The sequence below is a fragment of the Erinaceus europaeus genome, chromosome 16, assembly GCF_950295315.1.
Source record: "Erinaceus europaeus chromosome 16, mEriEur2.1, whole genome shotgun sequence".
Classification (NCBI taxonomy): Eukaryota; Metazoa; Chordata; class Mammalia; order Eulipotyphla; family Erinaceidae; genus Erinaceus; species Erinaceus europaeus.
Window position 1 is genome coordinate 85,449,189 of NC_080177.1, and position 27,014 is coordinate 85,476,202.

General features: G+C 44.1%; 1 protein-coding gene across 1 annotated transcript in view; it reads right to left on the minus strand.

The window, feature by feature from the left end:
- The window catches only part of MDGA2 (MAM domain containing glycosylphosphatidylinositol anchor 2), a 343,591-nt gene that overhangs the window by 202,296 nt on the left and 114,281 nt on the right, over positions 1-27,014 (minus strand). Inside the window, exon 4 of the mRNA XM_060175592.1 lies at positions 9,935-10,131. Within this exon, the coding sequence (XP_060031575.1) occupies positions 9,935-10,131 (197 nt within the window). The remainder of the gene's footprint in view (positions 1-9,934; positions 10,132-27,014) is intronic.

Here is a 27,014-nt window from a genome sequence, read left to right on the forward strand (position 1 = left end):
ACCCACTGCGCCACCGCCCAACTCCCAATGTCTCCTTTCTTAAATTAAAAAAAAAAAAGAAGAAAAAAGAGTCAAGCAGTGAAACAAGGTTGGTAGATGAGCGAATGCAGTCCATCTAATAACAGATGACGACTCTCATATAGGGACGCTTTTGCATATGGAGCAGTAGCGGAGAACAATTCAGAAACCGTATCATGAACCGTTGAGACTGTCTGTCTGACACTGTCACAGAAAGACGGGAATGTGATCCCAAGTCTCACAACTACACTGCAAACTGTTAACTCTCTTAATAAAGTAAAACTCTTCATGGGTATAGTTTTTGTTTAATTATCTTTATTTATTGATAGAGACAGCCAGAAAAATTGGAAGGGAAGGGATGATAAGGAGAGAGACAGAGAGGCTACTGCAGCCCTGCTCCACCATTCATGAAGCTTTCCCCCAGCAGGTGGGGACGCGGGGTTCAAACTCTGGTCCCTGTGCGCTGTTACATGTGCTCTCAGCCGGGTGTACCACCAGAGCCCTTAGAGTGTATTTTTGTCCTTGCTTTTTGATGTTTAGGAAATAGAGGTCTAGGTCTCTCAGGAGCACATCCAAAACTGAGGGTGATTCAAACTGGGTAAATGACCAGAAATAACTTACTATTAACTTCTGATGAGCATGGGAAGACCATATTACAAAACAAAGCAAAACAAAGAAAAAAACTACAGACTGTTCAAGGGATATAAAGAATAGACACCAATAAATAAAAAGATACTTTCCCAACTACTATTAGGTCTTCTGGCTTAAAAATGTTTTATTTATTTTATTTATTGGCTAGATACAGACAGCCATCAAGAAGGAAGGGGAGACAGAGGAGAAGGACAGAGAGACACCTGCAGCCCTGCTTCACGACTTAGGGAGCTCTCCCCCTGCACATGAGCTCCAGGGGCTTGAACCTGGGTCCTTGTGCACTGCAACATGTCTGCTCTAGCACATGTGCCACCACCTAGCCTGCTTCCTGCCTTAAAGAAACAAACTTTTAGGGAGCCGGGCGGTAGCGTAGCGGGTCAGGCTATCTGTACCCTGCCTGTCACTGCCCCCGTCATGCCCAGCTTGTCTCCTTGCCACTCAGGGGGACATGCAGCTTCCCACCGCCCAGCGCTCACACCCTGTGCTTCCATCTCCACTTGCTTCACCAAGCACTTCTTGCCTCTTGGGTCCCACCACTCCTCCATCCACAGGTAAGCTCTTTCCAGCTTCCTGGGGAAAGTTGAGTCTGTTTTTCAGACGTGTCCTTGTATGACTTCCTTTTATGACCTTTTTCCCCATTGACTTCAATAACATACTTATTTTTGCATGCAAGTCTCTAGAAGATAAGGCCTGTCCTGTCAGCGTCATGCCCTAAACAGGCCATGCAGAACTTAGCATGGAAAGAGACATTGCGAAGGGAATATATTCTCAAGCAAGAGAACTGTGAATACCTACACTTCGCAGCTGAAGTCACCGTTGCTTTATTGCTTTGTGTCTGAATAGTATCCCGGCATGTACATGTGCACACAGACAGCGGTTCGTACACTCTGGCTGACAATTACTCTACCAGCTTGGCTGTGTGGTGCTGCGAGCAAACACGAGGATGTATGACTGCTTGTCTTCTATTCTCAGAAATGTTCAGAAGTGGGAGAACGGGATTGTATGGCAGAACTATATTAATTTCTGAGGCACATCCATCCATTTTCAAAATGGTGACACCAATACAAACTCGCACAATCTGTGCTCTAGAGAGGCCAGAGTACTGCTCAGTTCTGCATAGTGCGTCCTTGGGATCAGACAGTCAGATACACCTTGTGCTGGGCCACCGAATCATCACCCAGTCCCAGATCACCTGTGAGTATGAGTACACACACACACACACACACACACACACACACACACACACACACACACGAGTTAGAGAGAGAGAGAACACACACACACAGAGTTAGAGAGAGAGAACACACACACACGAGTTAGAGAGAACACACACACACGGAGTTAGAGAGAGAGAACACACACGAGTTAGAAAGAGAGAGAACACACAGAGTTAGAGAGAGAGAACACACACACACACACGGAGTTAGAGAGAGAGAGAACACACCCACACACACAGAGTTAGATAGAGAACACACACACATACACACACACAGAGTTAGAGAGAGAGAGAGAGAACACACAGACACACACACACGAGTTAGAGAGAGAGAACACACACACGAGTTAGAGAGAGAGAGAACACACACACACATGGAGTTAGAGAGAGAGAGAGAACACACACACATACATGGAGTTAGAGAGAGAGAAACACACACACTCACATGGAGTTAGAGAGACAGAGAACACACACACACACACACACATGGAGTTAGAGAGAGAGAGAACACATACACACGGAGTTAGAGAGAGAGAACACACACACACACGGAGTTAGAGAGAGAGAGGAAACACACACACACACACACACACACACACACACACACACACTTTTTCTTCTGGATTTCCCCTTGGCCCCTTGGTGCTTCTTCTCAAACACCTTTTTCTTTTTCCCCCTCCAGGGTTATTGCTGGGCTCGGTGCCTGCACCATGAATCCACCGCTCCTGGAGGCCATTTTTCCCCCTTTTTGTTGCCCTAGTTGTTGCAGCCTTGTTGCGGTCTCAAACACCTTTAACTGCACTATTGACCTTTAGCCTCACACCTCTCTCCTTCTCTCTCTCTCTCTCCCTGTGTTCTCTCTCTCTCTCTCTCCTTCTGTTCTCTCTCTCTCCCCCCCGTGTGTGTATTCTCTTTCTCTCTCCTCTCTCTCTCTCCCCGTGTGTGTATTCTCTCTCTCTCTCTCCGTGTGTGTATTCTCTCTCTCTCCCTGTATGTGTTTTCTCTCTCCCTGTGTGTGTATTCTCTCTCTCCCTGTGTGTGTTCTCTCTCTCTCTCCCCATGTGTGTATTCTCTCTCTCTCTCTCTCTGTGTGTTTCCTCTCTCTCTTTCTCTCTCTCTCTCTGTGTGTGTGTGTGTGTGTGTGTGTGTGTGTGTGTGTGTGTGCCTGTGTGTGCACACCTGATAGAGACTGTGATCAGGGCACAGACAGTGGCATGCCAAGCTCATGGAGGTCACTATGCCGCCTGACTTAGAGTGCTCACTGTATCTCACCAGCATTTTCCTGCCGATGTTTGACTTCTGAGCGAGTCTCTCTACGGTTCAGCATGGCACCTTTCCCTTTTATCTGTGTCTCACTTTCTGTGTCATCAGAGCTTTGCATTTACTCTGCGGTTTCTCTTTGACCAAAGTCCTTTCTTTTGTATTCCTGTGGGCATGAGACTCGCTTTAGACGCTCACCAAACACCAATTAAGCAAATGCTACCAGTGTTTCTTTTAGCCACGGTGATGTACTGTGCTAAAAGGTACTGTGGCGCCCTTACCCCCTAGTTATGTACACTGCCACCACACGTCAGCATCATGCCATTTCCATGCCAGAGGACATAAATGGTGTGTGTTCTCTGTAGAGCCATTTCCAAAGTCTTTAGCTTGCCATCTGAATTTCGTGCAAAGTCAAGTTTCTCTTTCCTTATTCCCCAAACAAACCCATTATTTCTATCACAGCAGTTTTCCCACTGTTTCAGCTGTTTCTACAATGACTATACATCTTTAAGAAAATGGTTCCCAACTCTTGGTGTATGTTCTGTTCCCATCATAATGAAGTACAGTTCAAGATGATTTATCCACATCAGACTCTAGCTTTTTGTTTTTTGCCTCCAGGGTTATTGCTGGGGCTCAGTGCCTACACTACAAATCCACTGCTCCTGGAGGCCATTTTTCACATTTTGTTGTCCTTTTTGTTGTTGTTGTTGTTGTTATTATTATTGCAGTCACTGCTACTGTTGTTGTTGGATAACACAGAGAGAAAATGAAGACAGAGAGGGGGAGAGACAGACACCTGCAGACCTGCTTCCCCTCCTGTGAAGTAACTCCCCAGAGTCTTCTACATTGGTGCAATATACCAACTCCAGTTCAGGTTCTACTTGTGTTTTCTCTTCTGATGTTGTTGTTCAACTTCTGTCTATGAGTGAGATCATCCCATATTTATCTGTTTCTGATTTATTTCACTTAATCTGATTTCTTCAAGCTCCATCCAGAATGGTCTGAAAACGGTGAAGTCACCGTTTTTAATAGCTCAGTAGTATTCATTGTGTATATAGACCACAACTTGCTCATCTGTTGTTGGACACCTGGGTTGCTTCCAGGTTTTGGCTATTACAAATTGTGCTGCCAAGAACATATGTGCACACAGATCTTTTTGGATGGATGTGTTGGGTTCCTTAGGATATATCCCCAGGAGAGGGATTGCAGGGTCATAGGGTAGGTCCATTTCTAGCCTTCTGAGAGTTCTCCAGACTGTTCTCCACAGAGGTTGGACCAATTGACATTCCCACCAGCAGTGCAGGAGGGTTCCTTTGACCCCACACCCTCTCCAGCATTTGCTGCTGTTCCCTTTTCTGATGTCTGACATTCTCACAGGAGTGAAGTGGTATCTCATTGTTGTCTTTATTTGCATTTCTCTGACAATCAGAGACTTGAAGCATTTTTTTCCCCGTGTATCTCGGCATTTTGGATCTCCTCTGTCCATGTCCTCCCCCCATTTTTAAATGGGGTCATTTGTTTTTTGTTGTTGAGTCTGGCAAGTTCTTTGTATATTTGGTAATTAAACTCTTGTCTGGTGTATGGCATTCTGTGAGGGGTCTCTTGGTTTAGGTAGTAGTTTATTTAGCTGTGCAGAAGCTTTTTAATTTGATGTAGTCCCATAGGTTTATGCTTGCCTTAGTCTTCTTTGTAATTGGATTTGTTTCACTGAAGATGTCTTTAAAATTTATGCAGAAAAGAGTTCTGCTTATCTTTTCCTCTAAGTATCTTGATAGTTTCTGGCCTAACATCTAAGTCTTTGATCTACTTGGAATTTACTTTTGTATTTGGTGAAATACAGTGGTTCAGTTTCATTCTTCTGCATGTTTCAACTCATTGTTTCCAACCCCATTTGTTGAAGAGACTCTGCTTCCCCCATGTAATAGTCTGGGCCCCTTGTCCAAGATTAGATGTCATTAGATAGGTGTGGGGCTACTTGATACTTCTTCACTAAGCATCTTATCCTTATGTTTCTTTATCTCCTTTTTTTTTTAAATTTTTTTACCAGAGCCTTGCTCAGCTCTGGTTTCTGGTGGTGCAGGGAATCGCACCGAGGAGCTTAGAGCCTCAGGCCTGGCATTCTCCTTGTACAACCATTATGTTACCTGCTCCCGGTCTCCTCAACTTATATTTCTATGGTTTGGGTCATCCTCCTTACTTTCACGTCCACACTGAATTTATCTATAACATCACATAAATAAGTGGATACTGAATCATGTAAGTTCTCTACATTTAAACAGTTTCACTTAGACCCCCAGAATAAATACATGATGCAAGTGCGTACTCTTGCTCTGATGCTGAGAAGAGGCCCGGGGCGAACTCTCCTAGAGGAACGCGGACACCCCCAGTGCACCTGGGAAAGCATCTCAGCCTGCCCACTCATTCATCCCGTGGCTTTCAGGAAAAGAGAAAGATTTTTTTTTTTTGCTGAGCCCTTTGTTTTCAATACACAGTTCTCCAAATACGGAATTAAAAAAAAAAAAAAAAACTAGGGAGGGAGCCTAATGCACAGAGACAGAAACGACAGCTCCTGCCTGGGCTGTTCACGTGTACAAATGACTCTCGGGATACAAATGTATTTATTTATAATTATCTGGACTTCTGCAGATAATTCTGCTTTTCCACATACCGTTACTTTAACGTGCTTTATTGCTCTTGGAAATTTGATATTCTGTGATGTCGGAAGCCTTTTTGCTTGTGAATTTCTATGATTTGTGAAAAGGAATTTTCAGTTGATTATTGTCTAATTGCCTAATTAGTCTAATTATAACTAATTATGTAATTGATGTAAATATGTTCAGTCTTGTAATTAGAGGGTATAATCATAATACACAAGATGAAGTCACCAACAGCTTGATAAAGGTTCCACAAAAATAGCAGAAGTGCCTGTGATTTGTATAATTTAAGTGCAGGCTTAACATTGACAAGATTGCTTGCAATTTCTATATTTAGAATTGAAAAACAATGTTACATTCATTTTATTAATGCCAGGAGGGAGGGAGAAAGAGAGGGAGAGAGAGAGTTTGAAAAAGAGAGAGTGTGTAAATAGCAGATAGCACCACTCAGCTACAGACAGACAGCAAAGGGGCAGGGCCTCAGACAGGCAAGAGCTGCTCAGCCCCTTGGTTTCCTGGCCTCTCAAAGCCATTTGTAAGACAAAGTTCAAGAGGTTGAAAAGACACAGACAGCTGAGCAGGGACAACTTATGGAGACCAAGGGGCCTCTCCAGGAGAACTGGCACTGACAGACAGAGGCAGCTCCCTGGCTGCAGAAGAGGCGTCCCCACACCCCAGGTGAGGAGAAGGAGAGAACCATCACTGTTACCTGCTGGGAAGGGAAGGGGAAGGGAAGGAGGGGAAAGGAGCCGCCAGAGAGGGTGCTGAACCCTCCTGCCTGATGGAGGAAGAAGACCACAGAGAGGTGAGAGTGCTCTGCAGACTCTTGTCGCAGGGAGATGGGGAGTGCACCCGTGGGAAACAGTGAAGTGATTTTAAAAAGAATAAGGAAGCAGAAGGAGGAGGCAAAGGAAGTAAGAAAGAGGGGAAGGAAGGAAAGGAAGGGAGGAAGGAAAGTTGAAGGAAAAGTAAGGAAAGAAGGAAGGGGAAGGAAGGGAGGGGGGGAAGGAAGAGGAAGGAAGGAAGGAAGGGAGGAAGGGAGGAAGGAAGGAAGGAAGGAAGGAAGGAAGGAAGGAAGGAAGGAAGGAAGGAAGGAAAGAAGTTCCAACATGGGGCTGCAGGTTCCATCTCAGCAGAAACTTAGCAGGTACCAGAGTTTTGCCTAGAAACAAGAAAAGGCTGGAGAGATTGCAGGACCCCTGTCCTGACCTGCAGTGCCACCACCCCTGTGTTCCCAACGCTAGAACCCCAGGGCCTGACTTGGGCAGATGTGTGGCGGGGGCTCGACCCGGGATCCTCACGCGGGTCCTGGCTTTGCTCCACCTGCGCTTAACCCGCTGCGCTACCGCCCGACTCCCGACTGCAATGTTTTGCACATTCTCAGAGAGATCATCATCATTTACATCCTGGTTGGTGTGATTCCTTCCAGGGTGAGCTGGTATCTTGGTTTGTATTTCTCTGATTACAAGTGGTAAAGAGCTTGTTTTAATATCTTCTCTGGCAAAACATACACTTCCATGATTTTTGAAGAGAAATAAAAAGAACTCTGGGGAGAGGTGGTGTACTCCTTTTATAAAAGTTGAATTGCTGGACAAAGTACATTGTGTCTTATTTTCACACTGCCAGACAGTTTTACACAACTATTTTCAGGGTTTAGTCGAAGCAGATATTTGTATTTCTAAGTCCCGCGTAAAAGCAAGCTAGAAATCACCAGTTGAAAGTGAAAGAAGCATTTTTTTCCCTCAGGTTTTTTAGACGGAGACTGAGCGGAAGAGAGAGGATGTGAGGAAAGCTTCCTTCAGTGTGGTGGGGGCCGTGGTGACCTCCTCACACACACGGCAAAGCAACATGCTATCCAAGCAAGCTATTTCTCTGGTCCTCATTTTCCAGATTTTCTTTTTATGATTATCGTCTAATGAATTAACTAATCAATTCATTTTTTTTTTCACCAGAGCACTGCTTGGCTCTAGTTTAGGGTGGATGGTGTGGGGACTGAATGTGCACCTTCCATGCTGCAGACATGGGCGTCTTTGCAGAAGCATGAGGTTCTCTCTCCAGTCCTCAGATTGTCACTTAGTTATGTATGACTAGCTGTTGAGTCACTGGAAGATGGATTCTTTATGAAAACCTGCCCCGAATTTCTTAAGTGAATACCCAGCTTCCTAAGCATTTATGATCAATATCAAATATGTACGTCAAAAGCTGATAGAGACAAAACTAATATTAGAATATTTCACAAGCGCTCTGAAATCATCCACAGATCAGTAATACAGGTTCTCCTTTGAAAATTATACGCATTGTTTATTATTGCATAGAGATAGAAATTGAGAGAAAATGAGGTAGAGAGAGAGAGAGAGACAGGGAGACTGTTTCACTACTCGTGAAGCTCCCACCCTGCAGGTGGGGACCAGGGGTTTGAACCTGGGTCCTTGCTCACTGCGTTGTGAGCACGTACCCAGGTGCATTACTGCCTAGCCCCAAGACAGTATTCCTTGACCTGAATAACACTCATCTTCACTTCAGTAACCCAGGAGCAGACTTGCCAAATTAACCTATAAATTTAACACAATCTCACTCAAAGATTTTTTTTTTCTTTATTGTGGAGATGAATGGTTTACCGTCAAGCTCGTTCAACATTTTGCCAAGAGTTTTTGGAGAACTTAACAAGAAGCATTAACTAGAAATACAAAGGGTCTGAAAAATCAAAACAATTTTGAAAAATATGAACCCAAATACTCAAGTGTTTCCAGACCTATCAGCACGGGATGGAGCTCAGCTGAGCTACGGCCCAAGGACGGGAAAGGGGGCAGGGCAGGGGGTGAGACGGGGTTGGGATCCCCATGCCGGGTGGTGGTGGACAATGTCAGCTGACGGTGGGTGCAGTGCAGATGCCTGTCACTGGGAGACAGGAAACTGGGCACACGGGTTACCAGTCTAGGAAGCCACTATCTATCCTGAGGAGATTTCAACAGGGAAATAAACTGGAGTCTTGGCAAAACCAGAAATGAAATGGATCTAACAGACATATACAAAACTGCCACCCAAGACAGATGGACAGACATTCTCCTCAAGTACACTTGGGTCCTTCACAAGGACTAGCCATAGGCTGGGCCACAACACAGTCTACAGTGTATGTGGATATTAAAATCATGAAATGCATCTTCTCAGACCATGGTGGTCTGATGACAAAAATAACCACAAAAAGAAAAGAAACTCCCAAGGTTTAGAGACTTAGCTACATGCTTCTAAATGATACATGGCCACTGACTAAATCAAAAAAGGAATTAAATATCACCTTGATATCAATGAAAATGAAGAAATCAGCTATCAGACCCCATGAGGAAATTTCTTGATAGCTTTAATATGTCTTTACTGCAGTTTAGGTTTTAAAAAAAAATGAAAAAGAGGGGAAGCTTGCTTATTATTGCAAAAGGGGAGATCCAAGGAAATCCAGATCTTGCCTAAGAAAATAATTTTTACACACAAAATTCAGTCAGCACACATATTTTAAACCTCATGGTGAATCACTGAAACACATTTGAGGAGCTCAGATAACAGCTCACCAGAGTACTTGTTATCAGAACAGAAAGAAAAAAAACTTAAACTAGCCACTTAAAACAATAGAGTTATGCAGACACTGAGCCCTTGTGATAACCCTCTTAGAAAAAAAAAACTGAAATGAAGATGATTGAATACATCTGTGCATTAAATTGAAATTCCTTTCCAAGTCAACATTTTAAATCAGGTCCACAGACAACTGTTCTTCATTATTTGCACCACTTAGGTGATCTTTTAGTCAGTAACAACAATATACATTTTAATACTTTTATCTCTTACTGGAGAGAGATGGAGAGAAGTTAAGAGAGGAGGGGGAGACAGAGAGGGAGAGAAACAGACACCTGCATCTCTGCTTCGCCACTTGTGAAGCTTTCCTACTGCAGGTGGGGACCAGGGACTTGAACCTGGGTCCTTGTGTGCTGTAATGGGTGCTTAACCAGATGCACCACCGCCTGGCCACCCTAGTAACAGTATTTTAAAAAGCAAGATTTGGAGGAGCTATGTTTTCAAAGAGGGACAGTAGTGCACATTACCCAACTGGGAAGGCAGCTTGGCACCCACCCCCTGCCGTGCCCACCTGGGTGAAGAAGGGCTCGTAGATCTCCACACCTTTGTCAGAACCCTGCAGCAACACTTCCTGGCCACGTCGCCAGCTGTACCGGACAGGAGGGTTGGAACCAGCGACGCAACGCAGGAACACGGTTCTCTCATAGTAAAACTGCTCTTTCGCTTCACCTATACTTTGATGGACAGTTACTACTGGGTCATCCAGATCTAGAAAGAGAGAGACAACCAGGCAGCAGTGTTAGGAACCGAGTGGCTTTTAAAGTCTCCGCACACAAAGTCTCATGAGAGATGCAAAGTCCAGTCTTACCTGACTTCATTACTCGTCGTGACTTTTCATTGAGCCTACTGAACCAGTTGGCAGAGGATTTTCTCAATACAGGTAAAGTATTAGCTATGTCTTCAAAATACCAAGACACTAGCCTGACTTCCCTGGACAGACAACCCCACCCATGTGTCCTGGAGCCTTCCCCCCCCCCCAGAGCCCTGCCCCACTGGGGACAGACAGACACAGGCTGGGGGTGTGGGTCCACTGCCAACACCCATGTCCAGCGGAGAAGCAATGACAGAAGCCACAACTCCCACATTCTGCTCCCCATAAAGGATTTTGTTCCATGCTCCCAGAAGGATAAAGAACAGGGAAGCTTCCAATGGAGGGGATGGGGTACGAGACTCTGGTGATGGGAACTGTGTGGAATTGTGTCCTTCTTATCCTATAGTCTTGTCTATCATTATTAAATGAATGAATGAATGAATCAATCAATCAATCAATCATCAATCACTTTGACATAGTACAGGTGACCTTGCGTATTTCCAAAAACAAATACAAAAATGTGCTACTTGACAATAAACAGGACTCAAAACATTCAAATTCAAGAGTTTAGCCAAAAAAACAGAACCACTGTAAAAAAGAAATTAATGTGCAATGATTCAAGTAACTTTATAACATTCTTCTTTTTCGTAATCATTTCCAGCCATGACCTTGAAAAAGACAAAGTAACTATGTTTATTATAATCTTTGCGGTAACAACATACAACCTTGTACTGAGTTAAATTTTATCTTCACTTAAAATCCATGCATCAGATCAAATCTGAAAATTTTAAATATGCCAACAGAAAATACTATTACAAGATGTTAATACTGATATCATGGAAAAACTCATATTTCTCACCAGTTTATATGCATCATAAATCAAGGGTGTGTGTGTCTGTGTGTGTGTGTGTGTGTGTGTGTGTGTGTGTGTGTGGCTTAAGAAAGCATGGAGAAATGTATTTGGCTTTGTGGGTCCCCTACGAGCAGCCACTGTCTCAACAACCCAGCTCTCGCACATCAGCGCAAACACAGCTACGGCCACAAGGCAAGTCTGTCAGCTATGAGCGCCACTCAGCTTCAGCAGGACTTGATTGATGAAGAGGTACAGCCGCATTGACCACACCAGGCGCGAAACACAAGGAAGTCGGTTCCAGCCCCCGGCTCCCCACCTGTAGGGGGGTCGCTTCACAAGCAGTGAAGCAGGTCTGCAGGTATCTATGTTTCTCTTCGCCTCTCTCTGTGTCTACCCCTCCTCTCTCCATTTCTCTCTGTCCTGTCCGACAGCAACAACAGTAATGGCAACAATAAAAATAACAACAACAATAAGGGCAATAAAATGGGAAAAAAATGGCCTCCAGAAGCAGTGGATTCAAAGTGCCGGCACCAAGCCCCAGTGATGACCCTGGAGGGGAAAAAAAAAATCCAGCTGCCACCAGCCAGGCTTCAGTACTGAACTGAGTGCACTCGGGTGCCAGTCTCTGATAAATACCTCTCAGTTCGGGTCTGCCCGTTTGCACATTTGTCTGTGGGGACTGTTGGGACATCACCCCCCTGCTTGATGTTTTCAGAGACGGAGGGTGAGACGGTGTGCACAGCACCCAATCTTCCCCGTCTACTGGGGGCCAGGCTTGAACCTGGCCACAGAAGCCACACACAGGACCTGAACTGGTGACCTAGCCTGTGATGACACGTTCTTTTTTGAAAGAGTAAAACAAAGACATAAACGCAGAGGCCAGACAGCGGAGCACCCGCCCTGTTGAGTGCTCACACTACTGTGTGCAAGGGGCCTGGGTTTGAGCCCCGGCTCCTCCCCTGCGGGGCGGGCGGGGGGGGGGTTGTTCCACAAGCAGTGAAGCAGGTCTGCAGGTGTCTCTTGTTCTTTCTATCTTTCCCCTCCCTCTCCATTTCTCTCTGTCCTAACAAATAAAATAGAAAGAAAAGAAAAAAAGGAAAACGTCTTCTGGGAGAGGGGAATTTGTAATGCCGGCACAGAGCCACAGCAACAACCGTGGCCACATTTATTTTAATTTTGACAAAGAAATAATCACATTAGGCCAAAAATAAACACTTTATCTCATGCACTGGTATAAAATTAGCATTTCATATTAAGTGCTAATATAAACTTTGGCAGGATGTAAATATCATTTTCACCTAATTTTATCTATCTAAGCTCTTCTGCTTATCCTTTGTTGGGGCCAATTTCCTTATCAATAAAATTGGAATAATGACAGTACTTTATTGAGACTGTTGAATTAAATGAAATACTCTTTTTTAATTTTACTATCTTTACTGGATAGATACAGTCTGAATCACAGGGGAAAAGGGAGTGACGGAGAGGGAGATAGAGGGAGTTGGGTGGTAGCTCAGTGGGTTAAGCACAGATGGCGCAAAGCACAAAGACCGCCTCAAGGATCTCAGTTCGAGCCCCCGGCTCCCCACCTGCAGGGGAGTCGCTTCACAAGTGGGGAAGCAGGTCTGCTGGTGTCTGTCTTTCTCTCCCCCTCTCTGTCTTCCCTTCCTCTTTGCATTTCTCTCTGTCCTATCCAATAACAACAACATCAATAACTACAACAATAAAACAACAAGGGCAACAAAAGGGAATAAATATTTGAAAAAAGTGAAAAAATATTTTATAAAAAAGAGATAGGGAGAGAGACAGAGAGACACTTGCAGCCCTGCTTCACACTCGCAAAGCTTTCCCCCTGCAGGTGGGGACTGGGGGGCTTGAACCCGGGTCCTTGCACATCGTAACATGTGCACTCAACCAGGTGTGTCAACGCCCAGCCCTAAATGAGATATTCTCTAAAGCCTTGAGCACACAATAAATAATAAAAGTTAATCACTCCTGATTTGAGTTATTGTTATTATTATTATTATCATTATTGTTGCTATTATCACTATCATGTCTGTTATCATTGTTGGGTTTCATTTGGACCCTAATTTATTCTATTTTTTATTTTCTTTATGTCAAGTCCCCATTTTTAACTTGAAACTCAAGTTACCTGTGAAAAAGTATCACTTCCCTATGTGTCTAGGCTAGCAGATTCTCCTGTGTGGTATTTGTATGCCAACTCTGAAAAAGAAGTCGCGAAACATGAAACTAATGACAGTGATCTGCATGAGTGTGTGACACTATGATCACTATTAAGATAATTCTCTCACCCTCACTTATTTATGAGCAGGGAGGACAGGTGCTAGTCCCTGTTCAGGGCGCCATTTGCTGGTCTAGCCTAAGGGGCGGGAGACAGATGACCAGGGACTCATGGCTGAGCTGGGAACACAGCTCAGTCTTTATTGACGAGCGGGGATGCAGTCTGATTTAGCCAACTGCCGGGATAGCCTGAGGGTGCTTCTTCCCGAGCAAGTGCTCTCTGGGTTGGAGAGAACTCGACAGGAGCCAACCTAGGCTGCTGCGTGGGAGAGGGATCAGGAACTTGAGCTGAGCTAGCGTCACAGGAGAATAGACTCTGGAACTCTCGGAGCCGGAAGGCAACCCCCAGTGTGTTAAAACAGAGCAGCCATATATATACTGGCCAAGTAGGGTGGAAACAGGATGTGATGTAGAGAGGGTGGAGCGAAAGGAGACTGGTGGAAATCAGGGTGTGACTACGAGAGGGGGTGGAGCAAAGACATGAACCAGTGGGGATTAAACCAGTGCCCTGCAGGCAGGGTGACTCCTAGGTGACTGGTTATGTAAATAGACCGCAGGGATAAGCAGGGGGGAGCTGGGTACTGCCCAACAGACAGAGAGCCAGAGCATCACCCTGGCACATGCTAAGTGACTGAACTCAGGACCTCATGCTTCCAAGTCTGATGTTTTACCCACTGCACAACATCCAGGCCCCAAGAACCTTTAATACTTAAAAGTTTGTTTCTTAGATAAAGTGAGCTCATACAAGTAGCTGTCTAGCACATGCATGCCGGGCTAGCATGAGAGCGTTTCTTCCAGAGCACGTGCTCTCTGGGTTGGAGAGAACTCGACTGGAGCCAACCTGGGCTGCTGCTCCCTCAGCGACGCGGGAGAGAGACCAGGAACTCGTGGTGGAGCGGGGACTCAATTCTTTATTGATGTGGGAGTACTCCAGAGTCAGGTGTGAGCACAGAGGGTTAGGCCACGTGTCACCAAACCGCAATGGCCACCTCCCGCTCTGCACACCAGCCCTTCTCCAGGTCGGGACACGGGAGAGGAAAAAGAGCAAAAGCAGGAACAGAAGTGGGGTTTATGGGATAAAATGAAGTGGCAAGTCGGAACGGAGATGGCTGGGAAAGGGGGTGGAGAGAGGCAGAAGGCATGCTGGGAAGGTGGAAGCATCCTTAGCAATGGTTGTGATGGTTTTAACCGGTGGGATTAGTGTACCCTGCAGGCAGGGCGGGTCTCGAGGTCGAAAAAAGATAGATCAGGCAAAACAATGATTCTGTAAATAGACCACAGTGTCAGCAATGCAGCATGGGGCAGGTTTAATGCCCGACACATTAATGCCAATACAGAGTAGCTGCCATTACTAATTCAAAAAAAACAAACAAAAAACAAAAAAAAAACCTCTTTGCTTTGTCAAAATAAGTCAACATCATTAGGAAAGTAATAATTTCCCTAAGGAATCAAGTAAAGAACAGAGTCTAAACCTGTTTAATTAAAAAAGGCATTTTTTTTAATGTGAATTAAATGTGAATTACTTGATAGCCCTACTTAGATGTCTAGTTTTGTAGGATTCTGAGTCTTGTGCCAACATTAGAATCATTTCACAGCTATCTCAATGGCCTCTAATTTTAGTCACGCAAACTTACAGAACAACTGCTGCTTTTCCCTGATGCTTAAGAAACTTGCCATTTAAATTCACTCTCCTGGCTCTGTGTAGATACTTGGCATCTGACTTTAACAAGTGACACTAAAGTGGTCTGGGAGGTGGCATAGTGGGTATAGCACTGGGCTCTCAAGTGTGAGGTCCTGAGTTCAATTCCTGGCAGCACCTGTACTAGTGCTCGCGCGCGCTCTCTCTCCCCTATCTTTTTCATGGATCATTACATAAAATATTTTTTAAAAGACCCTGCAGAAAGATACCCGAATCCTGGGTGCTGAAATAGCTCACGTGTGTAGTGTGCTGCTTTCTCATACTCAGGCTCCAGGCTCAAGTCTGGCTTCCAGCACACTGAAGGAAAATGTGGTGTTATGGTTCCCTCCCCTGCCCTGCCCTGCCCTGCCCTTCTCCCCCCCTTCCCTCTTGTACCTTCTGGAAAAGAAGAAAGGAGAAGAGAAGAAAGGAGAAGAGGGAAGTAGGGGAGGGGAGGAGAGGAGAGAAAAGGGAAAAGTGGAGAAGAAAAGAGAAGGATGAGGGGAGAAAATGGGAGGAGGGGAGGGGAAAGGAGAGAAACTAGAACAGAGCAAATTTGAGCAGCCCTTTCAGCTGTTTGCTGATCTGGAATCTTCTACTTCACAAAACTCCTCAATAACTTTCTGTAACAACAACAACAACAACAGCAACAACAAACATGCATGACAGGCAGAGGAGACAACACAATAATTATGCAAAATAATTTCATTCTCAGGCTCCAAAGTCCCAGGTTCAATTCCCTGTTCCACCACAAGCCAGAGCTGTGCAAAGCATTTCTCCACTGGGAGAGCACAAGGACGGGGAAGGGAAATACAGATCCCACATGTGAGCCACAGGCCGTGGTGGCAGTGAATGGGGGCTCTGAACCTACACATTCATTCTACAGGGAAAAAAAGAGAGCTCATTATGATGGCCACTTTTTACAATATTTATTTCCTTTTGATGCCCTTGTTTCATGGTTGTTATTGTTGTCATCATTGCTGGATACGACAGAGAGAAATGGAGAGAGGAGGGGAAGACAGAGAGGGGGAGAGAAAGACAGACACCTGCAGACCTGCTTCACCGCCTGTGAAGTGACTCCCCTGCAAGTGGGGAGCCGGGGGCTCGAACCAGGATCCTTATTCCCATCCTTGTGCTTTGTGCCATGTGCGCTTAACCTGCTGCGCTACCGCCAGACTCCCATGATGGCCACTGGTATATGGTCGTATTGCAGATCGGTTCAGAGAAGCCCGTCCTTACTGGACATCATCTCTCCCAGACCTAGCCGTCTTCCCTCAGTACTACTCTAGAAGCTGACTATTTTTAAAGTGGTAGTATGTGCTATGCAAATACAGCACCACCAGGGTTTAGTACCAGGAAACTATCCAAGGAGAGAAACTTGCACAGACAGGGAGGTATAAAGAAGGGGATGGGGGGGAGGGGCTGAGCAAAATGTCCCAAGAGGTCAGACAAAATAAATAAAATAATGAAAGTATGAAAAAGCAAATAGATAACCAAAAATTACGAAAGAAATGTTACAAAAAAAGGAAGGAAGGAAGGAAGGAAGGAAGGAAGGAAGGAAGGAAGGAAGGCAGGCAGGCAGGCAGGCAGGCAACACAGCACAGCACAGAATTGGGGCATGCCCTTTACTTTGACAAGATAGGCCACTGGAGGCCTCACCAGGAAACCCTGTGTTCCCTTTCAGAGAACTCACTGGGAACCACGGCCATCTCCCTGTGCCCTGAGGCAGGAGGAAGTATACCCTATTTCCAGAAAATAGGTCTGACAAGGAAAAGGAGAGTAGCTAGAGGAAAACAGAAGAACAAAGGCATCTGACTTGGATTCCATTATTCTATTTCCCTCTAAGCTCATTGGCCAGGTGGTGGCACTCATGCTACACAGAGCACAGGGACCTGGGTTCAAGTCCCTGGTCTCCACCTGCAGGTGGAAAGCTTCATAAGTGGTAAAGCAGGGCTGCAGGGCTGTCTGTCTGTCTGTCTCTCTCTCCATCCTTCCCTCCCCCTTCCTCTCAATTTCTGGCTTTCAGACTCTATCAAATAAAGAAAAAGAAAAAGGTAGAATGTACTAGGGGAAAAATGACTCAGAACTTCAAGGAAAGTTAGATTCCTTAATTCTTATAAATAGTTATCCTAATGGAATTCTTTCGATATGGGTGGGGGGGTCTCCTCCTGGGGGGCACGCTTCAGGATGCTTCTTGAGACAGTGACAGGAGCCCTGGTGGAGGGAGAGGCAGCACTGAGGCCTCCTCCAGGAGCATGGCCGTTTTCACCTGTGTCATGTGTGAGTGGCAAAACAGCGGACTGTCCCAGCAAAATATTTTCTGTATTTTTTTTAAAGTCAATATCTATCTATATATATATATATATTTAAGATTTATGAGTGAGGCTCTCCTGTTTTTAGGAAATCTCCGTCCAAGCATTGAGTCTTTTGGACCAGAGAATTTAGAGTTGCTTTTCCGTCCTCACAATCTTTACATCAAGGTAAGTACCATTTACATTAAAAAATTCAAAATCATGGGGCCAGACGGTAGCACAGAGGGTTAAGGGCACATGGCACAAAGCACAAGGACCGGCGTAAGGATCCCGGTTCGAGCCCCTGGCTCCCTATCTGCAGGGGAGTCACTTCACAAGCAGTGAAACAGGTCTGCAGGTGTCTGTCTTTCTCTCCCCCTCTGTCTTCCCCTCCTCTCTCCATTTCTCTCTGTCCTAGCCAACAACAACAACAGCAATGACAACAATAATAATGGCAACAAGGGTAACAACAAGGGCGACAAAAATGGGAACAATGGCCTCCAGGAGCAGGGGATTGAAACTGCAGGCACCGAGCCCAGCAATAACCCTAGATGGGGAAAAAAAAAAAACAATTCAAAATTAGTTTCTGTACATTAAGCAGCCTTATCTGAGCAAAGACTCACTAAATCATAGAGGTGATTGTCTTATTCTTTTGGTTTCCCTTCTCCCATCCATTTAAGTTGGAGTGGTCTAGCAACATGGAAGAGGTAGGAGCTGACAGGGCTCTCTAGTGCTTGGGCTGGTCAGTTCTCAGCTGCAACCGAAGTCATGTGGTTACAAGATAAAGAATCAATTAATCTCAGAAATAATCACAGCAGAAACATTTTCTGCAGGGGCTCATTTTTCTGTTTGGTCCAGATTTCCTGCCTTAATCTTTGAATTAAATCAAATGGATGTGAAAAACCACAGATGGGAAAGACCTAGAAAATGCTGTACGGGAGGCTGTACTTCCCCTGAGGAAGTTCAAGGAACCTTAACAATCCTCTGCAAGAGAGATCTTAATGAGCTTTTCCTAAGGAAAATAAGTACTAAGCACACCTGACTATATGGTATACTAAAAATGTTCTCAAGCAAATAGTGGAACTGCCTTATGACCCAGCAATCCCACTCTTAGGATTTATCCAACGGGCATCTAGACACTCACAAGAACACCATAGCTGCATTGCTCACAACAGCCAAAGGCTGGAAGCAGGTGACTGATAATGAAGTCATGAGATACAGACTCCATGGAATACTATTCTGCAATAAAAAAGGTGATATCGTGTCCTTTGGAACAGAATGGGCGAAGCTGGAGGTGATTCTGTAGAGTAAGACTCTCTCTCTCTCTAACTCTTTGTGCGCATTTTGGTGAGGACACCAGAACTTCCGTGGTGAGTGCAGTGTGGAACTATTTTCTGAAGTCTTACAATCTTCTAAGCCACTGTTAACAATAAAAAAAGACTTATAGGAAAATAAACATATGTTGATTTAAAAAGTCTCCACAACAGTGGTTTGCAGCCTATTCTACAAATATCATTAAAAACAGTTTTCTTAGGTGAGTCAATGGCAAATTTTGTGCTGATTCCTGATGGGAGAGATGCTTAGCCCTTTCCCCCACATCACAATTTAAAAAAAAAATTATTTATTCCCTTTTGTTGTCCTTGTTGTAGTGTTGTTATTATTGTTGTGGTTGATGATGATGTCATTGTTATTGGATAGGACAGAAAGAAATGGAGAGAGGAGGAGAAGACAGAGGGGGGAGAGAAAGATAGACACCTGCAGACCTGCTTCACCGCTTGTGAAGTGACTCCCCTGCAGGTGGGGAGCCGGGGGCTCGAACTGGGATCGTTATGCTGATCCTTGTACTTTGCACCACCTGCGCTTACCCCGCTGCACTACCGCCCGACTGCCGCGCCATGATTTTTAAGCAATGATAATTCATCTGATAACTTATGAGAAGACAGATAACGTGAGTGATTTTCTTGTGAGTCCGATTCTTGACTGGAGTTATAGATTTACTTAATCTTGTTTTACACTTTGTTGTGCTCATCTGCTCACCACACTTAGGATGTATTCCTGCTGCATTTTTTTTAAAGAAAGGCTGATTTACAGGGTTTTTGTCATAGGAATGCAGTTCCTCATGACCCCAAGATAGATACTAGCACACCTCACCCTGCACCAGGCCGTCCATTCTGGCATGCCCTAAGGCAGCAGTTACTGCCCGAAAGACCACAGAAGTCATTTTCCTTCTTACATTGAAGGCACAAGAATCGATACTCCCCGAGAATCTCACACTCCACACCCAGCTGTATTTGGTAGAGTATCACATCATAATCACATTGGGCTGATAGAGTGTAAACTAGCGTACTACTCATAGCTGAAAAAGGAGGGCGGATCCTAACAACAACAACGTATCTAGCACTGAGCTTATGTTGCTAACTTAGAAGCTACAGCATGCCAGACTCCGGAGCCTTAGTCAGCTTCAGCTTCTACTCTTGAGCCCGTGAGTGAGTTAGCTGCGGCTGGAGGAGCACAGCTTCCCACGTCACTCCTGCATGGAGGAGAGTATCGCTGTCCTCAGCAATAGCTCTGTCCCCATTTTCTGTGTTAGCATGTGGGCACCTTCCACAACTATTCCTATCTTTTCAAGACTGTCAATAAAGGCAAATGTTGGGGGCCACGTGGAGGTGCACCTGGTTGAACACACATGTTCACAGTGCATAATGACCCAGGTTCGAGCCCCCAGTCCCCACCTGCAGGGAGAATGCTTTACAAGTGGTGAAGCAGTGTTGCAGGTGTATCTCTGTCTCTCCTTCTCTATCACCCCTTTCCTTTTCAATTTCTGGCTGTCTCTATCCAGTAAATAAAATAAAGATTATAAAAAATTTTTTTTAAAAAAAGGCAAACATCGGTTCTTCATGGTGATTCTTCTGACTCTGCACAGGGAAACCACCCTGTTTGAAAATGATCCTGTCAAACAATGGGAAGAGGGTATGGACATAATCTTCACCAATGAAAAGATCCAAAGGGTCAACAGATCTATGAAAAAATGCTCAAAGTCACTGATTATCAGAGAAACACAAATAAAGACAGTAACAAAATATCTGTGAAAATGTTACGTATTAGAAAGGACAGTAATAACTCATGTTGGTGATGGTGTGGGGAGAGGGAAGGGTGATTCTCACTGCTGGTGAGAATGAAATTTAGTCCAACACCTGTGAAAAACAGAGACTCATCATATGTGTGGAGATGGACTTACTCTGTAATCCAGCAATTCTTCTCATGGTGATTTATCCAAAAGAAATAAACACACACACACACACACACACACACACACACACACACACACGAAATGAAAACACCTATCCAAACAAATCTATGTGCACCTATATTCATAGCAACATACTTTGTAATAGCCCAAACTTGGAAGCAACTCAGATGCCTAACAACAGACCAAACAGCTAAGAAAGTCATGGTCTACGTACACAGTGGAATGCTGTGCTCAGCTGCTAAAAATGACAAACTCATCTCTTTCCTTGTCTCTTTTTCCTCATCTAGGATGGACCCTGAAGGAAATATGTTACACAGCATGCTAAGTAAGATAAGCCAAACAGAGGAGGGTAGATACTGACGATCTCACTAGTAAGTGAAATTTACTAGGACAGAAAGGGAAAACACAAAGTCCAAGTTGGACTGGGTCTGTGGATCGCAGCAGAGCAGGGACTGGGAAAGAAGGGGGAGGGAGTAGGATAGGGGACTTGGGTTCTGGGCAGGGTGATGGCTGGGGAATGCGCTGGGTTGGAGGTGAGAGTGTTTTGCAAATAACTATCACAGAGAAATGAGAAATTGTGCATATGTCTCAACTACTATTATGTAGTCCATGACCTCACTCCCAATAAAGAAATAAAATGAAAACAATACATTCCCAATTTCCTTGGTTACACATCCAGAGTTAATTCATCTCCTTTGTTCCCTGCCAGCCCATGAATCTCTCTCTCTTAGCATTTCATTTTTTTAAATTTTTACTTACTTATTTATTTTTTGGATAGAGACAGACAGAAGTTGAGAGGGAAGTGGGTGATAGAGAGGGAGGAAGAAAGAGAGAGACCTGCAGCCCTGTTCATGACTTTGCCGGTGGGGACTGGGGTGGGAGGCTTGAACCCAGATCCTTGTGCACTGTAACATGTACTCTAAATCAGACGTGTCACCACTTGGCCTCAACTCACACTATCTCCAGACTCCATAACAAATCTTTCCATGATGCCTGATGTTCATTCCATTCGCATTCCAGAATGGTATTGTTGAGCTCAGCCCATAAGCACAAGGAAAGCAGCTACTCATCTCAGTGAGGAAGCTCAAGAGCATGTCAGGCGCTGTGCAGAGTGAACTGCCGTGTGCAGAGCACCACCGGCTGAACACTGAGGGGAGAACTAGCCATTGTGATTCCTACTTACATGTTCATTTGCCAACGAGTGAAAGAACCATGAAAACCATAAGCAAACTGATCAAGTCAACCACAAGTACAGAAATTGTAAAAGGAAGTTGATAGGTCCCCCAATAAAATGTATGTCCAGATGACCACTGGTGAATCCTACCAACCCTTTAAAGAACAGCTAATCCTTTCCAAACTAGTCAATGGTGTGAAAAAAATTAAATAAGAGGGAATTTATTTCAAGTCTCTTCATGAAACCAGCATTATTGTATTGGTACCAGATTCAGAGAAAAAAACATCAAAAAAAAAAAAAAGGAAAGAAAGAAAGAGAAAATCATAGGCTGATATGTCTGATGAACACAGATGTAAAGATGCTCAACAAAATGCTAACCCAACATGAAACTAAATCATGCCTCACACTCAAGTGGGATGTGTTCCAGGGACACAAGGATGAGCCACAGACTCAGGTCGTCAGCAGCGCACATCACATCACAAAGGGTGAACTACCTGCATCCTTTCTGACAGACAGAGAGAGAAGCCCCTGAGAAGTTAGGTTCAGTATCACTGATGACTAAAGCTCTTAACAAAGTGACTGTAAACGTAACAGGTAAACGTGATGACGGCAGAATTAAAGCTAAGATCATATTTCACAATGAAACATTGGGGGCTTTCTTCTCTAAGATCAGAAACGGGAAGGTACAGCCACACTCACCACAGTTACTTAGCATGATAGAGATACAAATGCCTATGAATAAGACTCATCTGAGGCAAAGAAAATGTTTTACATGTAATCTACTTCTCGGCCTAATGGTGCTTGTGCATGCGCACACACACACAGACACACACACACACACACACAGACACACACACATACACACAGACACACACACTCACACAGACACACACACACAGAGACACACAAACACACACAGACACACACACACACAGATACACATACACACAGACACACACACACACTAACTGGCTTTGTAACTATGACTGATTACCAAATGGTCCTCATTCTGATTATTAACTTTAAAAACCAATCAATATAAGTTCCACACAAGCAGATAAGACAATCTGTGTCAGCTAGAATATGCCAGGCAATTTGGCCAAACATAGCATCACCTAAAAATATTCTGCTTTCAGCAGTCATCTCACAATGATTTGGAGTTCGTTCTTTGAAATTTGGAGGAAATTAGCAATTCTTTCAAGTGGAGACCATGACCAGTCACCAATGGTATGCTCTGCTTTGTGATAACCCACACACCATTATTTCTAAGCTTTATACCTATTTCAAAAGTAACTGGGTGAAACTAATTCTAATTAATGTTGAATAAAAATCAATTTAACTTACTGGTTACAAGGAGAATGGGGGTAATTACCAAGATGCCTTCTCTGGTCTTTACTCATACTGCAATTTAAGGGAAGTTACTAATCTCTCTGTACTCATGTCTTCTCAGCTTCTCAGTGTGATTTCTGTGCAGGCCACCAGAACAGAGCACTGGAGGTTGACCAGAAAGACGAAACCAGCAGCAGTGAAGAGCTTCTCATAAGGTGCAAATTAGCAGGAACAAAAAGGAACAGAAAAGAGGCCAGATTAACAGGACAGAGGGCTTTCTATGCCTCAGGAAGTCTCTGCTTCCCTCCTTTCTGGGACAACAGATTAGAGAATATAAAAGTATCTCCTAACCATGCTATAGTAAGTGTCCCAGGTCGTGACTGGAAAACCTTGGGAAAGTCAATTCTCGACAAAGATTTAGATGAACCACTTAACAAATGAGTGATGTGTGTGTGTGTGTGTGTGTGTGTGTGTGTGTGTAAACACAATAGCCCCTTGCTCAAAATGCATCTGATTTACTCATATTCAGAACTCAGAAAAAATTTCAAATCCTGTTAGACCTGCTTTGGTCTGAGGGGTGGATGACAGGACATTGTCTCTGATTGTGCTGAGTGACTTCATTCCACTTGTAGCACAGCTCTGTTGCTTGACTTGCCCGTCAAGCTTAGAACGATCACAGTGCTCAGTCATGTTTTTATTTGCAAGTGAATATCTCTACCATCTCTTTTCATTTTGGGGGGAGTTCATTTGCCTATACATGTTATGGTTTCTCAGTTCTGCGTAACAGATGTTTTGATCCCCACCCTGTCAAGGCCCCCAGTCCCCCTCTTCCCTCAGGTCTCTACTCCAAGAGTCCTTTGCCTTGATGCACTACACCTGCCCCAGGCCAAGTTTCATCCTGTATTCTCCCTTTCTGCCTCTCAAGTTCCACCTACATGCAAAGTGATTTCCTATTTATCCCTCTCTTCCTGTACTAATCCTTCCAACACTTTTCCTTTATCCCCCAGCAAAGCTGAGCCAAAGACTGAGATTTTAGAGTTTCTGTTCCACTGTGTAGGTCTTTGGTAGTTGGTCACCAACACTGGTCACACCACTCTGTCCTTCCTGCCATCACTTTTTCTATCTGTTTGCTCCTTTTCTTGCTGTTGTTTGAATTCTTCCTCAGATGACCTCGTTTAGAGTTAGAGTTTTTCCCTTGTAGGACTTCTTTCAGTAATTCTTGCGAGACAGGGTGGGTGATGGTGAATTCCTTTCATTTCTCTATGTCTGGGAAGCATTTATTTCTCCTTCACACCTGAAGAATAGTTTGGCAATATAGAACATTCATGACTGAGAATTCTTGTCTCTTACTCCTGTAAAAACGTCATTCCATTCCCTTCTTGCTTCCTGAGTTTGTGTTGAGAAATCTGATGAAAGCCTGATGTCTCTGTCTGTATGTCAGCTTCTCCCCCTCCCTTGCAGCCTGAGATATCTCCTCCTTGTCCTCACTTTTTGGAAAATGTCACTGTATGTGTTTTGGCATTGGCTGTTTGCAATGCAGCATTTCCATCCAGCTTTCTCTAGATTTGTATGTTGACTACTGCCCAGGTGTGGGATGTTTTCTGCACTAATTTCTGATTGTGCCCTCTGCTTCTCTCTCCTTTCATCCTCAGGCACCCCAGTAATTCACATTTTTTTCATCTGATGGAGATGCTATTTTACAGAGAATTGCTTCATTTTTTCCTTTGCTTTCTTCTTCAGCAGCTTTGAGTGTGGTGCTTTTATCTCCTCACCCTGCTGTCCTTTCCTCAAGCTGATTTATTCCTGATACAAGGCCTCTTAGATGAGCCCTAGTGCTGTCCAGAATTCCCTTACATTTAATATCTCCTTTCAAAGTTCTCTTTGTGAATCTTTTGGTTCTTTGGTAAAGAAATCCCTGAGTTACTTGATTTGCATTTGTTTGTTTTGGTTGGAGTCTTGAATTGCCTTTATAATGAGCTTTCTGATTTCAAAATTAGACATTTTTTCCCAGTCTTTGTGGTGACGAGCCTTTGCATTTTGGCCCAACTTTGATCAAGTATGGTGTCTGCAATTCAACCAGCAGGTGGTGCTGTGGTTGCATTGCTTCTGTGTGGTGGTGTGGAGGGGGAGGAAAGTCCTCCCTGGAACACAGATCTGGTTCAGGTAAACCTCACTTTACTTCAGACTGCACTCTGGCTTCTGGCTGCCCTAGCCTGTGGTCTCAGCTGTCCTGGACTCTCACCTGCTGCTGCTCAGGGTTGAGCAAACATTTCAGTATACCTGCACCTGCTTCCTGCTGGTTACAGCCTTAGCTGCTGAACAAGCTCACCCTGCCTCTTCATGTCCTCCTCCGTCCCTCTCCACACACCTGACTCTCAGGAAGTTTCTTCAAACTTAGTAGGTTGTAGTGTGAGGTTCCAGACTTTTTTTTAAACAATTCATCTCTCTACTGTCTATTCTTTTTAACTTTTTTTATTTATTTACTATTGGATAGAGACAGAGAAATTAAGAGGGGTGGGGGAGATAGAGAGGGAGAGAGACAGAGATACCTGCAGCCCTGCTTCACCACTGGTGAAGCTTTCCCCCTACAGGTAGGGACCAGGGGCTTGGACCCGGATCCATGCACATGCTGTGTGTGCACTTAACCAGGTATGCCACCACCAGGCCCCATCTACTAGCTGTTCTTCAGTGATTGTTATCAACATATTAAGCATGTAATAATTCCTGTTCATCTGCAATTTACACTGGAATAGCATGGGATTAGACATACATCTCTCTGAAAATTTTTCTGTCCATTTCTGTCATTTTAATACCCTTTTGTGCTGCTTTAAGAATCTTTTAAACAGCCTAACAGTAACACAGTTAACAGTCAAAGAATACAAATATAGTCATGTCCATAAGAATTGAGGTGCCACCAGCCTGCAGTCTCTTCAGTGTCCTTCTCTTCATCTGTGTCCACCCTAAGAAATCAGCCTTCAACTTCCTAAAACACACAGAGAAAAACATAATCTAGGGGCTAGTATTCTTCTGGCAAGAGTGATAAGAGTCCAGTTAGTGATCACAGGAACTCAAATTACTTATTGAGTCAGATGCATTGTTTCTGCAGAGCTTGTGGGTGTCAATCAAATGTACAGTGGACACTCCGTATAGATTAGTTGAAGGGACTGAGCTCTCTCCATATTGCCTCATTAACACTTCCCAGCAAGGAAGCAACGGCACAGCCATGGATTGGAGCATTTTCGGCAACAGTTTCAACATTTTAAAATTTAAAGCCTTCATTTAAAAATTTAGTAACATTCTCAGATGCGGAAGGAAGTAAAGGGCTTCAGTTTACAAATATATATATATATATATATTTTTTTTCCTTGGGTCATCACATAATGGAAAATTCTTTTTTTTTCCTTTTGAAGGCTATTAGACTGGAAAGCAGAGAGATTAGCTGCTCACAAAGCAAGGTGAACAAGCTTTCACCCTCAGTATGAGAACGAGATGGTCAGACTAGGACATGCAGCTGTGTGCATGTGAGAATGTTGCAGCAAGTCCTGGACATACATCACATTAGGGGAAAAATCTCATCAAAAAAAAAGTTAATGTCTTCACTATTATCAAACCTCCACATAAGTTTCAATAATTTCTATTCTGCATATTTCATCTTCCCTTACCATAATGGAATAAAATGCTGCCAAAGTAATATAACTCCTTAAATTGTTTTAAGGGGGGTTTCCACTCACTCAGTATACATTATTATTTTCCTCTTTTTCACTGCCTATCCTTCAAACTACGTGTTAGTTAACTGATAAGAAACGATCAAAAAGATTGACAGTGAAATGATATTACGTAGGTTAGACATAATGCAAGCAAATAGCATACACTGTCTCAGGTAAAGGAGGCAGACTGGATAAAGGTG